At 46.7% G+C, this 18,707-nt stretch overlaps 1 protein-coding gene across 5 annotated transcripts in view; it reads left to right on the top strand.

The window, feature by feature from the left end:
- Positions 1-6,417: 6,417 nt before the first annotated feature.
- Positions 6,418-18,707, top strand: part of SPATS2 (spermatogenesis associated serine rich 2) — a 114,343-nt gene continuing 102,053 nt past the window's right edge. Inside the window, exon 1 of one of the 5 annotated variants that reach the window (XM_073563424.1) lies at positions 6,418-6,556. Coding sequence is in view for 1 of the 5 variants with exons in the window: in XM_073563422.1 (XP_073419523.1) it covers positions 9,098-9,182 (85 nt within the window). In the remaining 4 variants the exon portion in view is untranslated. The other 4 variants (XM_073563427.1, XM_073563426.1, XM_073563422.1 and 1 more) reach the window with 4 other exon arrangements.

Here is an 18,707-nt window from a genome sequence, read left to right on the forward strand (position 1 = left end):
ATGGAGCCGCACAATCTCGCGCGGACAGCGGGGAGCCGGTCGTTGGTAAGTATCACACATAGCGATATCGCTAGCAATATCGCTATAACGTCACAAAACCGGTGATGTTATAGCGATATTGCTAGCGATATCGCTTAGTGTAAAACCCCCTTTAGAGATAACCCATAGCAAAGTGAAAGGAAAAAAGAGATAAAGTCACACCTAAACTCTTCAGCTGGGTGTAGACAATATTAACTTTAGCCAGTGCAATGTATGCATGCTAATACCAGCACATATGTAGAGATAAGCTGAGTCAATTATATTGCTGCAATCAGTGGCGTAACTACAAAGTTATGGGCCCCGGTGCGCACTTTCAAATGGGGCCCCCCATGCCAAAATACACGCACATCTCCACTCCGTACACATCGTACACACGCGGCTCCTCTCCGTCCACCTCGTACACAAGCGGGTCCGCTTTATCCACCTCGTACACATGCGGCTCCGCTCCGTACATCTCGTATACACGCGGATCCACACACCTCATACACACATCTTCGCTCCGTACACCTCGTACACACGCAGCTCCGTTCCATACACCTCGTACACACGCGGCTCCGCTCCATACACCTCGTACACACATGGCTCCGCTCCGTACACCTCATACACGGCTCCGCTCCGTACACCTCGTATACACACGGCTCTGCTCCGTACACCTCGTACACACGGCTCAGCTCCATACACCTCGTACACACACGGCTCCGCTCCGTACACCTCGTACACACACGGCTCTGCTCCTTTCACCTCGTACACACACGGCTCTGCTCCGTACACCTCGTACACACACGGCTCCACACACCTCGCACACTCATCTTCACTCCGTACACCTTGTACACACACAACTCTGCTCTGCACACCCCATACACACACAACTCTGCTCTGCACACCCCATACACACACGGCTCCGCTCTGTACACCTCCTACACACACGGCTCTGCTTCGTACACCTCGTACACACACAGCTCCGCTCTGCACACCTCATACACACACGGCTCTGCTCTGCACACCCCATACACATCTTCGCTCTGTACACCTCGTACACACACAGCTCTGCTACATCCACCGTGTAAACCACTCCTGACCCCACACAGAATCTTTACCTCATCCAGCATCATGACAACCTGCCTTCTCCCCTCCTGTGACCTCATCACAGGTCCTGTGTGCACAGCCACAGAACAGCCTAGGACTTCATTGCAGCCTGTGGGGGGCTGTGGTGGGTCTATCTGGGAGGGCAAGGATGGGGTGCATGGGGGGCGTGGTGGCTCAATGAGGGACGCGGAGGGGGTCAAAAATGGGACTATCCCACGGGAATCGGCACAGTTGGGACCGATCACAGTGGCGACTTCTGCGACCGTGGTAGTTACGCCCCTAGCTACAATATATGTCAGGAAAATGCCTATATAAACACTGACCTGTTATGTAATAAAAGAGAGATCTGCCTTGATGCTCAGTGTGGCTCTTCCATGCATATATTTGGATTTCACTATTTAATTGGGAGCAGGCACGTGTCAGAATGTCCCACATTACATGGAGACGACACAGTGTCCTCTCTTACAGTATTATGGATAGTACAATCAGTTTTTACGGTGTCCTCTCTTGTTATGTAGAGTGCAGTCTGTTATTACAGTGTCCTCTTTTATTATGTATAGTGCAGTCTGTTATAACCCGTTCCCCGCTCTTATGTATAGCGTCACCCTTTATTACACAGTGTCCTTTTTTATTATGTATAGTACAACCATTTTTTTCAGTGTCCTACCGTAATGTATAGTGTAGTCCATTATTACACAGTATTCTCTCATTATATACAGAGCCACCCTTATTAGTGTCCTCTTTTATTATGTATAGCACCCTTTATTACAGTGTCCTCTCATATTATGTTTAGTGCAGTCTGTTATTACAGTGTCCTCTCTTACAGTATTATGTATAGTGTTATCCTTTATTTGTGTCCTTTCTTATCATGTATAGTGCAGTTATTAGTGTCCCCTCATTATGTATATCGTCATCCTTTATTACAGTGTCATTTGTTGTTATGAATAGTGCAGCCCATTATTATAGTGTCTCATTATGTATAGTGCAGTCCATTATTACAGTGCACTGTTATGTATTGCTTCACCCTTTATTACAGTGTCCTCTCTTATAACGTACAGTGCAGTATGCTGTCTCCTATGTATAGGGTCACCCTTTTTAACACAGTGTCCTCTCTTAGGCCTCCTTCACACCTTCATGTCTCTGGTACATGTGGTAACAGTTTCCACACATACCGGAGACACTTACACACATAGACCCATTCAAGTGTGTGTCCGTGGCCAAACATGCCAACATGCCCCTTTTTTACCATTAGCATGGGCCGCAAAATGTCCTCTACACGTGCACACAGATGACACATATGGATGTCATCTGTGTGACACACACTAGTACCAGGGAAGAAGCGGTATAGTAAGCACTGTTCCACGACGCAGGGTGCTGAAGATGCTCTAATTATTCGCCCCTGCTCTGCCAGCGATCGGGGAGAATGATCAGTTATATTCAAGTGAGAACAATGACAGCAGGTGGCGGCTGATGGGACTATTACTCCCATCAGCCTACACTGGCTGCCGCTAATAAGTGACAGAAGGCAGCGGCTGATAGTTTTCCTCACTCGCTACCTGCGCTATAGATAAATGAAAAAAAACGGCATGGGTTTCTCTGTATTTTTTTTAACCAGCCAGGCAAAACTGACAAACCTGCAACCCTCAGCTGTCAGCGTTAGCAAGGCTGGTTATCAATAATAGAGGGGTCCCCACATTGTTTTTTTTATTTATTTAAATAAATATTTTAAAAAATGTTGTGGGCCCCCCTATTTTTGACAACCAGCCTTGCTAAAGCAGACAACTTGGGGCTAGTGTTGTCAGGCTGGTAAGAGGCCATGATATTGACCCCCCAGCCGCCCAGAAAAGGCACATCTATTAGATCCGCAAATTCTGGTGCTTTGCCTGGCTTTTCCCACTTGCCGTGTAGCATTGGCAAGTGGGGTTGATATTTGAGGGGTTGATGTCATCTTTGTATTGTCAGGTGACATCAAGCCCACGGCCTAGTAATGGAGCGGCATCTAAGACACCTATCCATTAGGCTAGTTTCACACTAGTGCATTTTACAGGCAGCACACGGCGCCACTAAGCCCAGCCCCCTGCCCGCCCTGTCATTTCCTCCTACTATCGCACACGGCTGCATGCGATCTGCGCAACCTATCTTTAGACCGCGCTAGTAGGATTTTTGCATGCGCTGCGCACTTTTGAAGGTGCGCCGAGCGCACCAAAATGCAACATGGTGCGTTCGGCGCACACCTTCAAAAGTGCACAGCGCACGCAAAAATCCTACTAGCGCACGGCCAGCGCACCCTATGCTAAAGATAGGGTGCGGAGATTGCATGCAGCCGTGTGCGATAGTAGGAGGAAATGACCGGACGGGGCGAGCAGGGGGCGGGGCTTAGCGGCGCCGTGCGCTGCATGTAAAATGCGCTAGTCTGAAACCAGCCTTACTAATCCTATAGTTGTATGGTAAATAAAGACACAGCCAGAATAAAATATTTTATTAGAAATAAAACAAAACACAGTTTTCCATTTTTATTTAAAAATAACACAGTTATAATAATAATAAATTTTATTTTTATAGCGCCGACATATTCCGCAGCACTTTACATTTCAGAGGGGATTTGTACAGACAACAGACATTACAGCATAACAATAATCACATAGATTATAACAGATACCAAGAGGAATGAGGGCCCTGCTCGCAAGCTTACAATCTATGAGGAAAGAGGTAGACACGAAAGGTGGGTGGTAACAGTTGCCCTGATTGTATGGACCAGCCATAATGTTAAGTGTGTAACAGTACAAACACAGAGGGCTAATGGATGCATAAAGCATGTGGGAACATGATGCGGGAAATCTGGTTATGGTAAAACTTTTGGCTGTGCCACACAGGGATAGTTAGGTTAATATGTTGAGGGGATAGGTCAGTCTGAATAAATGCGTTTTCAGGGCACGCTTAAAATTGTGGGGATTGGGGACTAATCGTATTGACCTGGGAAGTGCATTCCAAAGAATTGGTGCAGCACGTGTAAAGTCTTGGAGACGGGAGTGGGAGGTTCTGACTATTGAGGATGCTAACCTCAGGTCATCAGCAGAACGGAGGGCGCGGGTAGGGTGGTATACTGAAACAAGGGAGATGTAGGGTGGTGCTGAGCCATGGAGAGCTTTGTGGGTGAGGGTAATAAGTTTGTACCGGATTCTGGAGTGGATGGGGAGCCAGTGTAATGACTGGCACAAGGTGGTGCTGAGCTATGGAGGGCTTTGTGGGTGAGGGTAAGGCCGGGGTCACACTAACCGACGCAAAATACGGTCAGTATTTTACATGCGTAATACGGATGAATGGCCCCTAAACAGTGCTCCGTATGTCATCCGTAATCAAGGTGTGGTCGCGTATTTTGCGCATGTAAGCATCCGTATGTAATCCGTATGGCGAGATTTTCTCACCGGCTTGCAAAATGGACATATAATGGAGCCCTATGACAGGGTTTCTAAACAGAAACCAAAGAATAGTTATAGACACATAGAATGTATTCTATGTGTATATATCTATTCTTTTGTTTCTTTATTAAAACTGTCAGTGTGAGTTTACAGTATCGCGCACTGAATTGCCGGCTTTGCTAAAAGACACCGGGTGCGTATTTCTCGCAAGTCACATGTGTGGTCCGTGTGTAATCCGTATTTTTTGCGCACCCGTAGACTTGCATTGGCGTACTGCTGCGATTGGCACGGAGCGTAGAATACGGATGAGAAATATACGGCTGGTGCGAGTGACCCCATAGAGAATCATTGGTCCGTGTGTAATGCGGGATTTTAGCGCCTCTCACTCGGCCGTATTCCTCGCCAGTGTGACCCCGGCCTAATAAGTTTATACTGAATTCTGGAGTGGATGGGTAGCCAGTGTAATGACAAGGTAGAGGCATCGGTGTAACGATTGGTGAGGAATATGATCCTGTTCAGTTATACTCATCTAATGCCTAATTCCACTGAATCCTTCGTCTCATGTAATAAAACAAAAATAAAAAAAACAACAATATCCCTCACCTGTCCGACGTTCTGTCCCACGCTGTAATCCATATCTGGGGGATTAATAGCTTTCAATCCAAGATGCGACTGTCCAGGCTGAGAACCACTGGTAAATGACTTGCTTCGAGCACAGCATCTGTGACTAGCGTTGACTTCGTCGAGGTTACTGCCGGTCACTGAGACTGCGTTACCAACCAGGCTAAATTGCTGTTACTCACGCTGTTTTTTAAATTATTTATTTAAATTATTAAAACAACAGTGTGGGGACCACTCCAATCTTGATAACCAGCCTTGCTAACGCTGTCAGATGAGAGTTGCAGCCCCCAGCTGTCAGTTTTGCCTGGCTGGTTAACAAAAGTACAGGGGAACCCACGTTTTCCATTTATTTATAGCGCAGGCGGCGGGTGAGGAATACACCCAACATCCGCTCTTCCTGTCAGTGTTATTAGCGGCAGCAGGTGTAGGCTGAAGGGAGTAATAGTCCCATCAGTCACCACCTGCTGTCACTGTTCTCACTTGATTACAGCTCTCATCATTCCCCCCTGCTGGCGCTGATCGTTGGCAGAGCAGTGGAGAATGATCAGAGCCGTCTTCAGCACCCGGGAACAGCAGTTACTGTGCCGCTGCTTCCCTGGCGCTCGTCCGTGTGGTACTGCCGCACATATTACACCCACACACGGACACTCATCACCGGTACTGGTTTTTTCTGGTACCGGAACTATCAGGAAGTGTGAAACCGGTCTTATTGTGTGTAGCACGGTCCATAAAAATATGGCGCTCTGTGCAGTCCTCACATGCAAAACATTCACCAGGACCCCTGTGTGCGCGTTGTGACCTAACCATGGCCTCCTCTGAGTGTCAGGTCACAGAGGAGCACAGGCTGGACGGCCCTGGCTACCCTGCCCCGCTCTCATTTCCCAGGAGCACAGTCTGAAACATCCCATATCCGCAGCTGAGTCACCCAGGGATGGCTGTACAGAGGCTCCGCAGGCCTCTGTGCCTGACAGGATGGCAGTGACCGGCTGCTGAAGACCTGTCCACCTCCTGCTCCTTTCAGTAGCTGACAAGTCTACCAGTTCCTCCAGCTAGCTATCTCCCCTGGAAATGACCCCTCTTCCTCGGTCATTTTCGTCGCACTCCGACTCCACTCGGAGATCTTCGTACATTTCCGGACACACGGTCCAATCCCATCTTTTCTTTCAAATGTACCCGTGGGACTACGATTATTTTTTTGTTCGCCTGTTGACCACGCCTCCCTTGCGCGTATCGGAATGCGGCTCTCTCATTGGCTCGCTTTCTACTCTCCACCCACTCAGTGCTCAAGCCCCGCCCATAGCTCCCCCTAGTTAGAGAATCCTCCAGCTCGGCCGCTCTAGAGGACCCGGCACCGGAGTCTCTGTGCAGAAGCGTCCGGCAGGCGGAAAACGGTACGTGTGCACAGAACGGACGGTGCGACTTGTTCAGCCAGTGCTGACTGCTCTACTGGGAATCACGGGGTTTCATCTGTGTGCTGAGCTGTGGCCTGAGCGGTGCGCTGGGAGCAGGGCCGCATGCTGCTGTGTGACCGGGGGCCACAGCGCACAGACGTGTGAGGAAGGATGCTGGCGGAGGCCAGGCGGGCAGGGGATGCGGCGGGGCAGGAGGGGCGCACGCATCTCTGCAGCCGGCGCCTATGGGTGGCAGTGTTGTCATAGGAGCAACCCGGGCAGCTGATCACTGCCCTGAATGGCTGCCTGGTATGTGGGCACAGACCCCCTGCTGGCGTGCCATGCTCTGTGTGTACATACCTGGTATGTGGGCACAGACCCCCTGCTGGCGTGCCATGCACTGTGTGTACATACCTGGTATGTGGGCACAGACCCCCTGCTGGCGTGCCATGCTCTGTGTGTACATACCTGGTATGTGGGCACAGACCCCCTGCTGGCGTGCCATGCTCTGTGTGTACACACCTGGTATGTGGGCACAGACCCCCTGCTGGCGTGCCATGCTCTGTGTGTACACACCTGGTATGTGGGCACAGACCCCCTGCTGGCGTGCCATGCTCTGTGTGTACATACCTGGTATGTGGGCACAGACCCCCTGCTGGCGTGCCATGCTCTGTGTGTACATACCTGGTATGTGGGCACAGACCCCCTGCTGGCGTGCCATGCACTGTGTGTACATACCTGGTATGTGGGCACAGACCCCCTGCTGGCGTGCCATGCTCTGTGTGTACATACCTGGTATGTGGGCACAGACCCCCTGCTGGCGTGCCATGCTCTGTGTGTACATACCTGGTATGTGGGCACAGACCCCCTGCTGGCGTGCCATGCTCTGTGTGTACATACCTGGTATGTGGGCACAGACCCCCTGCTGGCGTGCCATGCTCTGTGTGTACATACCTGGTATGTGGGCACAGACCCCCTGCTGGCGTGCCATGCTCTGTGTGTACATACCTGGTATGTGGGCACAGACCCCCTGCTGGCGTGCCATGCACTGTGTGTACATACCTGGTATGTGGGCACAGACCCCCTGCTGGCGTGCCATGCTCTGTGTGTACACACCTGGTATGTGGGCACAGACCCCCTGCTGGCGTGCCATGCACTGTGTGTACATACCTGGTATGTGGGCACAGACCCCCTGCTGGCGTGCCATGCTCTGTGTGTACATACCTGGTATGTGGGCACAGACCCCCTGCTGGCGTGCCATGCACTGTGTGTACATACCTGGTATGTGGGCACAGACCCCCTGCTGGCGTGCCATGCTCTGTGTGTACACACCTGGTATGTGGGCACAGACCCCCTGCTGGCGTGCCATGCTCTGTGTGTACACACCTGGTATGTGGGCACAGACCCCCTGCTGGCGTGCCATGCTCTGTGTGTACATACCTGGTATGTGGGCACAGACCCCCTGCTGGTGTGCCCGGTGTACTATACACTGTGTGTACACACCTGGTATGTGGGTACAGACCCCCTGCTGGTGTGCCCGGTGTACCATGCACTGTGTGTGAGTGTTGTCACTACTAGAGGGACCCTGGCACCTCATATACAGCATTGCCACAACATCGGTATACAGAATGGTGAAGGGCTTCTAATAAATGTCCCCTGGAGCATAAAGGGAACCATAAAGTTATAAAGTAGAGCATCTGAAGAGTCCTGCAGCACCACAAGCTGGGAGATGTCATTATAAGCAGGCTGGCACATAGGCAGGGAAGCTGGGCATACTGACCTCCTTCATCCATCTGCAGGATGTCTATACTACCAGGCGGGGTGTGGCTTTTAAAGACCCCCTGAGAGTCCGGCCTGCTCATCAGACGCTAGAGTTTGCTGCTTTATAACTTTATTTTTTCCCTTAATGCTTCAGGGACCACTTCAGAGAGTGTAATCTTTAGAAAGCGGATACTGTCCTGTATAACACTATGGTGGTGGATTAAAAGGGCTGTCCACTTTATGCCACCTTCTGCCTGTTTGGTGAGCCTGCGGTGTACGCTGCACAAGCCCCTGTGCTCGGCACGGTTCATGTGACATCACCGTTTCAGCCAAACCGCACAGTTGCAGGAAAACGACGCTGAACACGGAAGAGAAAGTAAAGCTCAGATTGTAGTTTTCACCTAACCGAACCTGCGAGCAGAACTTTGCTGAAAGTGGACAACCCCTTTAAAGGGACTCTGTCAGCACAGGATGACTTTTTAAGCCAAGTACAGGCGCTTGGTGCTCTATGGTGGGAGACCAGTCATTTATATACACCTCCCACCTGCTTGTTTTCCCTTAATCTTTCACGCCCCTCTTCTTTGATTGACAGCTCGGGCTTCATAAAGCCAAAGAAGGGTGGAGATGGATGGAAACCAAGCAGATGTGAAGGTGTATATATAAATGATTGGCCCTGCCGTGAAGCCCTGAGCGCCTCTATGTGGTTTGAGCAATTATTCTGTGCTGACAAAAAGTCCCTTTAATGTTTCCTAAGGTCAGTCCTGTGTGTGGCATACCCCAATGGGGGTATGTAAAGCTGGCCATGCACATGAGATTTGGCCGACCGTTTTCTCTCCCAACAACCCCCATACGGATGAGTGTTCAGGTTGGTTGAGCTTTCATTGTGATTTGAATGGCTAGAGGGGAGAAACTTCACTGAAAATAGGCACGATTCTTCTGTCCCCCAACATTTGTCAGCGGAGAGTTTGGATGTCCCCATACACATCAGATGTTGTCCAAACTGACCTAGTTTGAGCTGAGGTGTATGGGGGGCCTAAAAGAGTTTTTCTAAGTAAAAAAAAAAACAACTCTATCTAGGTAATGGTAAATAACTTGTTGAATGTTGGACTCGATATTAGGGGCTCTGCAGCCGGGGCTGCAAATTATCCACTATAATATGGAAATGGGATAACCTGTTTTTTTGGGAATGACTCTTTAAGTCTGGTCTAAGTTTACGTTACGGTAGCCAGCATATTGAAGGACGCCTGTGCATGAGCACGATGGGGTACACTGTGTAGATGATGCCTATAGGATGTCGCATCCTCATGAAGCAAGGAAGGAGGATGGCGTTTGCGACCAGAGGGAAGGCGCTGGATCTATAGTGTATTCAGACCCCTTTAAATTTTTCACTCTTTGTTTCATTGCAGTCATTTGGTAAATTTAAAAAAGTTCATTTTTTTTTCTCATTAATGTACACTCTGCACCCCATCTTGACTGAAAACCCCCCAGAAATGTAGACATTTTTGCAAATTTATTAAAAAAGAAAAACTGAAATGTCACATGGTCATAAGTATTCAGACCATTTGCTCATATGTAAGTCACATGCTGTCTATTTCCTTGGTTCCTCCTTGAGATGGTTCTACTCCTTCATTGGAGTCCAGCTGTGTTTAATTAAACTGATAGGATTTGATTTGTAAAGGCACACACCTGTCTATATAAGACCTCACAGCGCATGTCAGACCAAATGAGAATCATGATGTCAAAGGAACTGGACCAGGAGCTCAGAGACAGAATTGTGGCAAGGCACAGATCTGGCCAAGGTTACAAAAGAAGTTCTGCAGTACTCAAGGTTCCTAAGAGCACAGTTGACTCCATAATCCTTAAATGGAAGAAGTTTGGGACCACCAGAAGTCTTCCTAGACCTGGCCATCCAGCCAAACTGATCATTCATGGGAGAAGAGCCTCATGCTATGGGGGTGTTTTTCAGCTGCAGGGACAGGACGACTTATTGCAATTGAAGGAAACATGCGGCCAAGTACAGAGAGATCCTGGATGAAAACCTCTTCCAGAGTGCTCTGGACCTCAGACTTGGCCGAAGAGTCACCTTCCAAAAAGACAATGACCCTAAGCACACAGCTAAAATAACAAAGGAGTGGCTTCAGAACAACTCTGTGACCATTCTTGACTGGCCCAACCAGAGCCGTGACCTAAACCCAATTGGGCATCTCTGGAGAGACCTGAAAATGGCTGTCCACCAACGCTCACCATCCAACCTGACGGAACTGGAGAGGATCTGCAAGGAAGAGAGGCAGAGGATCCCCAAATCCGGGTGTGAAAAACTTGTTGCATCATTTCCAAGAAGACTCATGGCTGTACTAGCTCAAAAGGGTGCTTCTACTCAATACTGAGCGCAGGGTCTGAATACTTATGACCATGTGATATTTCAGTTTTTCTTAACAAATTTGCACAAATTTCTACATTTCTGTTTTTTTTCAGTCAAGATGGGGTGCAGAGTGTTCATTAATGAGAAAAAAATGAACTTTTTTGAATTTACCAAATGGCTGCAATGAAACAAAGAGTGAAAAATGTAAAGGTCTGATACTTTCCGTACCTACCTTTGACAAGAGGCGCCCGCTCATTGAACTTCATTGTGCTATGCAGAGGGGGTTCGAAACTTGTACATCTTCCGAGAACACTATTGAAGAGGCGGTAAAGTTGGTAGCAGTGCTTTATATTGGGAAAATCTGATGACTGGTTCTCTTTAATGATCTTGCATGATCTTTATAACTTGTTTGAGATTGGCACTAAAGTGTGCCCCCTGTGGGAAGGGATGTTGTCAGATTGATGCACAATTTTTTTTTTTTTTTTCTCTGTAAACAATTGGGATATACATCATTTTGGTGCAATGCATGGGACGTTGGTTGACCTGAATTTGGTGACGTAAATGCGGTTTACACCAATTACATCTCCACTGACAGAGCAGTGTTTCTGCGGTGATATTATGACTATGCTGCTTTGGTTTCTATGTAATGATGTTTCATTAAGAGCAGTGTTCATGTAACAAGAATCCAATTGCAATTGTAGAAATCCCAACTGATTTTGGCTGGTGATGACATTCCCAAAAATATTGTCAACCGCCCCTTGGCATTCAGTATGTATGGTCAGGGTGACTGACTGTTACAGCCAAAATGGACTAAAATATATGGCTGCAGCCTCGTAACAGTCATTGACCCGACAATCATTTGTTCAACTACCATTCTTGCAACTGTGTGGCCTTCTTTAATGAGGACTAAACTTTTGACTTATTTCCTCTTTTTGAATAATATATATATATATATATATTAGTATCTATAATTTCCTGGACATTGCCAGGCATCCGAAACTTGGGACTCTTCACCAAGCTCTGGAGACGGGAGCACACAGTTCCTGCATGAGTCAGTGCACAGAACAGATTATGGATTCAATAGAAAGCTGTTTCTCTAATTTTTGGGAGTAATTTGCTTTTTATTGGTGGTTTTATTATTTGTGCTTAATTCTCTAAGTTGTATGCCATTTTACAAGTTCTCTAATTTTGCTTTATATTTTTTCTCGTCAACCTTGCCTATCCAAATGTGTGACAAATCGATGAAACGCAACTTTTTCTTTGTCGCAAGACAAAATAAGAAAAAAAATACTTAAAAAAATTGTAAATTATGAATTGGGTCTCGTGACTTTTTTTGCATCTATATTGAACGTGTACTGTGGGCTTGCTCAGGAGATGCTGTTTTCTGCTGCCTCTTTAGCTAGGTTCTTCTTAGAGGTCATTTGAGTTCCCTGCAAGCAATAGAAGGGGCCAAAAAAAGGGTTTTCCACTTCTCAGACATTCGCTTTCCAGTTGCTATTTTCCCTCTAATGAAATAACATCCATATATTCTTCTCCGATGTCGGTGCTGTTGCAGTTGTGTTGGAGCCTGGTCTCCTTGGCCTCGTGACATATGTCATGTGAGCCCTGCAGCCATTCTGCGGTCGCTTGACTCATTCAGAGGAAGTCGGAGCTCACCAGTTCTCACATCTTCCGGAGGCCAGTTTCATTCGAAGGAAATGAGTGAAGTGACCGCAAACTGGTTGCGGGGCTCCTGTGGCAAAAATGTCACGTGAGAGCTATTGCCACCACCGCTGAAATGGAGTCGGCACGTGGGGTGAATATGGGCTGTTGTTTTAGCAATTGAGAAGGGGTTGTCTGGGTAGTGGACGGCCCCTTTAAGGGTTGCTGAAGACTTACTATATGTATGTGACGACTACAGTGTGGGTCAGTAAGTTAATAATCTTCTGTGCCTCCTGCTTCCCTGACGACTAAGCTGTGGTGCCATTACTTGGGTGTAACAAATCCTGTCTATAGCTGAGGCATCAATTCACTTTTCCTTTCTTGTAGAAATGGCTCCACTGCATACAGTCTAGTTCTGCTGCTTACTGTCCTCCTTTATGCTCAGTGATTGGTTGTTTCCCAACATATTTCAAAACCTGGATATTAAAAATATTAGTAAAGTCAATATTTTCCATCATGGAGAAAACTCATTAGTCGTGTACACAGACTATTTAAGGAAACAAATGCAAATAGAAATTTGGTTTCAGAGGTTTTTCGAAAAGAAGCTGAGTAGAGAAAACCCTATAGACACTATATGGACTTTCAAGGCTTGTGAAAGCCAGGTGTCTGAGACCGCCACGTGTCGTTACACGGTACGGCCTTTCTGGGATCTTTTTAACTGATCTTGCTATGTGCTATTTGTTCCTTGGGAAATTAGAAATATTCATTTAGCTAAAAAAGTTGTTCAATTTGTTCCATCAGCTGCACCGTCCACCATCTATTGTACATGGCTGCCTCCTGACAGTACACCGACAGGTGAGGACTAGGGGGAGAAGGATATGGCATGTTTATTTTTAACACCCGATCATTTTGTCTGGCAAAGGTGACCTATTAAAAACAAGTGAGCATCTGATCACACAAAGCATATTTGTGTATGGGATATAGAGAGAAAGAGTTGGCCAAGCCAGGTTTGTGGGCATCTTAAGGCTCCAGGGCGTCCTCTTGAGTTTGGCGTGATATTGGCAGTACATCTTTTGACTTTGAGAAGTCTACACAATTGATATGTAAGGCCGTAATGATTTTGTCAGGCCTGATCACGCTGCGTTTATGCAGTGAGTCTCTTCTTGGGGTTGTCTAAATCCCTGAAAAATGTGATTCAGATGGGATCGCCAACTGAGCAATAGATTCCTATCACAGATTTAGAATTCACTTGGTTTGTGCTTTTTTTTTTTTTTTCCCCAGCAGTGTCCTTTTTTTTTTTTTTTTTTTAATAGCAGCACAAAAATGTCTCCATATACTTTGTTTGGACTACAGATGCATTGGGGGACCGGATAGCTGCCATCTTAGTTCTCCTAATGGACAGAAGCTGGGTCTGATCAAATGTTAGATTGAGCTGACAGATGCACTGCAGACACAAGTGTTGCAGAGAATTTTATGGGCAATCAAGATCACTTAAATAGGTTGTCTCATCATGTTTAGTGTATAAAATTGTAATGTGCTTGTAAAAACAAGCAAATTTTCAATTTCCTTACTAAAAATCCTGTGTTGTAAAGAAAGGAGTGATTTTTAACTTTATGGTTTACTCTTGGTTGCTTGATCGCTGGATCCTATCAGCCTCTGTGCCCCTGCACTCAGCGACAAAGCTAGCACTGCTATCCAATGCTGCAAGCACAAGCGTGACTATGGGAGGCAGGGGTCAAGTGCACTTTTGAAGTGTAAAGGTGGGAGAACAATTAGTAGAACAAAAGAGGGAAAAAAGTTTACCACGTGTTAATAAATATCTTCATAAAGATATAATGAATTTGTATACAGTGGTGAACATAAGTATTTGACACACTGTCGATTTTGCTAGTTTTCCCACCTACAAAGAATGGGGAGATCTGTAATTTATTTCATGGGTATACTTCAGCTGTGATAGACAGAATCTAAAAATAAAAAACAGAACATCACATTGTATGATTTTTTTTTTTTTTAAATAATTAAATTGCATTTTATTACATGAAATACTGTTAGTATTTGATCACCTACCAACCAGCAATGATTCTGACTCACAGACCTGTTAGTTTTTCTTTAAGAAGCCCTCCTACTCTGCACTCATTACCTGTATTAATTGCACCTGTTTGAAGTGAACTTGTTACCTGTATAAAAGACACCTGTCCACATAATCACACTCCAACCTCTCCACCATGGCCAAGATCAAAGAGCTGTCTAAGGACACCAGGGACAAAATTTTAGACCGGCACAAGGCTAAGTTGGGCTGCAGTACAATAGCAAGCAGCTTGGTGAAAAGGCAACAGCTGTTAGTACAATTATTAGAAAATGGAAGAAACCCACGATGACTGTCAATCTTCCTCGTTCTGGGGTTCCATGCAAGGTCTCGCCTTGTAGGGTTAAGATGATTTTGAGAAAGGTCAGAAATCAGCCTAGAAATGTATGGGAGGACCCGGTCAATGACCTAATGAGAGCCATTAGTAACACACTATACTGTCATGGATTAAAATCCTGCTGGGCACACAAGGTCCCCCTACTCATGCCAGCACAGGCCCATTTGAAGTTTGCCAGTGACCATCTGGCTGATCCAGAGGAGACAAAGGAGAAGGTCATGTGGTCTGATGAGACCAAAGTAGAACTTTTTGGCAACATCTCCTCGCCGTGTTTGGAGGTAGTAGAAAAATGAGTACAACCCCAAGAACACTGTCCCAACCGTGAAGCATGGTGGGGGGAAAACTCACACTTTGGGGGTGATTTTCTGCAAAGGGGAGAGGACGACTGCACCATCTTAGGGTGGATGAATGGGGTCATGTATCGCAAGATTTTGGCCAACAACCTCTTTCCCTCAGTAAGCGCATTGAAAGTGGTTCATGTCTGGGTCTAATAGCATTACAGTGATCCGAAACACACAGCCAGGGCAACTAAGGAGTGGCTCCGTAAGAAACATTTGAAGGTCCTGGAGTTGCCTCGCCAGTCTCCAGACCTGAACTTAATAGAAAATCTTTGGAGGGAACTGAAACTCAATGTTGCCCAGCAACAGCCCTGAAACCTGGAAGATCTGCATGGAGGCGTGGGCCAAAATCCCTGCTGCAATGTGTGTAAACTTGGTCAAGAACTACAGGAAATGTCTGACCTCTGTAATTGCAAACATAAAGGTTTCTATATCAAATATTATGTTTTGTTTTTCTGTTGTATCAAATACTTCTTTCATTCAATGTGATTTTCTGGTTTTTATTTTTAGATTCTGTCTTTCACAGTTGAAGTGTGCCTATGATAATAATTACAGACCTCTCCCTTCTCTGTAGGTGGGAAAACTGTGTAAGTGTAATATATATAATATTATACCGAGTATGCATTGTCCTCGCATCCCTATCCTGGTATGCAGCATGGCCTCCTTATCCCTGTCCTGGTATGCACGGGCTCCTCCTCCCCTGTCCTTGTGTGCACGGGCTCCTCCTCCCCTGTCCTTGTGTGCACGGGCTCCTCCTCCCCTGTCCTTGTGTGCACGGGCTCCTCCTCCCCTGTCCTTGTGTGCACGGGCTCCTCCTCCCCTGTCCTTGTCTGCACGGGCTCCTCCTCCCCTGTCCTTGTCTGCACGGGCTCCTCCTCCCCTGTCCTTGTCTGCACGGGCTCCTCCTCCCCTGTCCTTGTCTGCACGGGCTCCTCCTCCCCTGTCCTTGTCTGCACGGGCTCCTCCTCCCCTGTCCTTGTCTGCACGGGCTCCTCATCCCTGTCCTTGTCTGCACGGGCTCCTATGAGAAAAGCATAAAAAAACTTTCCTTCCCTGCGTGCCCTCGCAGCATCTTTTCTTCGTGATCGGCCGGCTGCAGGAGCTCCTGAAAGCCGGAACAAGATGCTGCCAGGGCGTGCAAGGAAGGCGGCTGTAACTGTCTGCTCTGTAAGAGAAATGAATATTCATTGCCAGTGCAGTGAATATTCGTTTCTCTTTAGCAGCAGCACAGGAATTAGCCACAGCCGTCGGCTCCTGCCTCTGTGACCCGCTGCTTCACCGCTCCCCCACCGTCTTCTGGGACAATGACTCGTGTATAAGCTAAGGGTGGCATTTTCAGCACAAAAAAAATGTGCTGAAAAACTCCGCTTACACACGAGTATATATGATATTTTCCCCACTGTATCTGTGTCCTCAAAGCCAAAAATTACTGCTTACTTATGGGTGAATTCTAAAACATTGAGACGTCTACCCAATTAATTTTAGGAACCGGTGCTGAAAGTGGGTACCCCAATCTGTGTAATGAGAATTCACCCTTGAGCCTTATCTGTTTAATAGCGGTCTTATCTTGACTGTTCTCTGCCTATAACTTCAAGCTTAGCTGACCCCATTTGAAGCCCCTATCACAGAATTCGTGATATTTGACGAAGAGAATAGTGTAACACGTAGCGCTGTTCCCGCAGTCAAAATGACACAGCGGCACGCAGTTGACCTCATTCAGATAAAATTACAGCTCCTGTGTTCACCTGAGTGATCATCCAAGCAGAATTGTGAAGGAATGCAAGTTGATTAACTGTGATTTGGTCAGAATTGAGGGGACTTGGTTGCTCCAGAGAACACAGGAGCTGCTGTAGACCAAACCATCAGGCGAGTTCTCTGCCAGATCTGACAGTGACTAGAAACTGCTGACACTGAACCTTACAAAATTGATAGAAATTTTACAGAAGTATTGCTTAAATAACATCACATCGTTTCATTTAACCCCTTCTGCTCCCCAATGTTGTACATAGCCTTTAAGGTTTAGGAGACTTCCTGCTGCTAATTTTGAAGATCCTTTCCTAACTGCTGTAGGATTGTACAGTCATGGCCAAAAGTTTAGAGAACGACACAAATATTATATTTTCACATGATCTGCTGGCCTCTGGTTTTTATGTGTGTTTGTCAGATGTTTTTATCACATACAGAAATATAATTGCAATCATATTATGAGTAGCAAAAGGTTATATTGACAGTTAGAATGAGTTAATGCAGCAAGTCAATATTTGCAGTGTTGACCCTTCTTCTTCAGGACCTCAGCAATTCTCCCTGGCATGCTCTCAATCAACTTCTGGATCAAATCCTGACTGATAGCAGTCCATTCTTGCAAAATCAATGCTTTTATTTTGTCTGAATTTGAAGGTTTTTGTTTGTCCACCCGTCTCTTGATGATTGACCACAAGTTCTCAATGGGATTAAGATCTGGGGAGTTTCCAGGCCATGGTCCCAAAATCTCTGTTTTGTTCCCTGAGCCATTTAGTTATCACCTTTGCTTTATGGCAAGGTCCTCCATCATGTTGAAAAAGGCATTGTTGATCGCCAAACTGCTCTTGGACGGTTGGGAAAAGTTGCTCTTGGAGGACATTCTGGTACCATTCTTTATTCATGGCTGTGTTTTTAGGCAAGACTGAGAGAGAGCCCATTCCCTTGGCTGAGAAGCAACCCCACACATGAATGGTTTCAGGATGCTTGACAGTTGGCATGAGACAAGACTGGTGGTAGCGCTCACCTGGTCTTCTCCGAATAAGCCATTTTCCAGATGTCCCAAACAATCAAAAAGGGGATTCATCAGAGAAAATGACTTTACCCCAGTCCTCAGCAGTCCACTCCCTGTACCTCTTGCAGAATATCAGTCTGTCCATGATGTTTTTCCTGGAGAGAAGTGGCTTCTCTGCTGCCCTCCTTGAGACCAGGCCTTGCTCCAAGAGTCTCCGCCTCACAGTGCGTGCAGATGCACTCACACCTGCCTGCTGCCATTCCTGAGCAAGCTCTGCACTGCTGGTAGCCCGATCCCGCAGCTGAAACACTTCTAAGAGATGGTCCTGGCGCTTGCTGGTCTTTCTTGGGCGCCCTGGAGCCTTTTTGGCAACAAGGGAACCTCTCTCCTTGAAGTTCTTGATGATGCGATAGATTGTTGACTGAGGTGCAATCTTTCTAGCTGCGATACTCTTCCCTGTTAGGCCATTTTTGTGCAGTGCAATGATGACTGCACGTGTTTCTTTAGAGATAACCATGGTTAACAGAAGAGAAACAATGATGCCAAGCACCAGCCTCCTTTTAAAGTGTCCAGTGGTGTCATTTTTACTTAATCATGACAGATTGATCTCCAGCCCTGTCCTCATCAACACCCACACCTGTGTTAATGGAGCAATCACTGAAATGATGTTAGCTGGTCCTTTTAAGGCAGGGCTGCAATGATGTTGAAATGTGTTTTGGTGGATAAAGTTCATTTTCTAGGCAAATATTGACTTTGCAAGTAATTGCTGTTAAGCTGATCACTCTTTATAACATTCTGGAGTATATGCAAATTGCCATTAGAAAAAATGAAGCAGTAGACTTTGTAAAAATTAATATTTGTGTCATTCTCAAAA

This window comes from Dendrobates tinctorius, unplaced genomic scaffold, assembly GCF_039654945.1.
Source record: "Dendrobates tinctorius isolate UK_male_01 unplaced genomic scaffold, ASM3965494v1 ptg000388l, whole genome shotgun sequence".
Taxonomy (NCBI): Eukaryota; Metazoa; Chordata; class Amphibia; order Anura; family Dendrobatidae; genus Dendrobates; species Dendrobates tinctorius.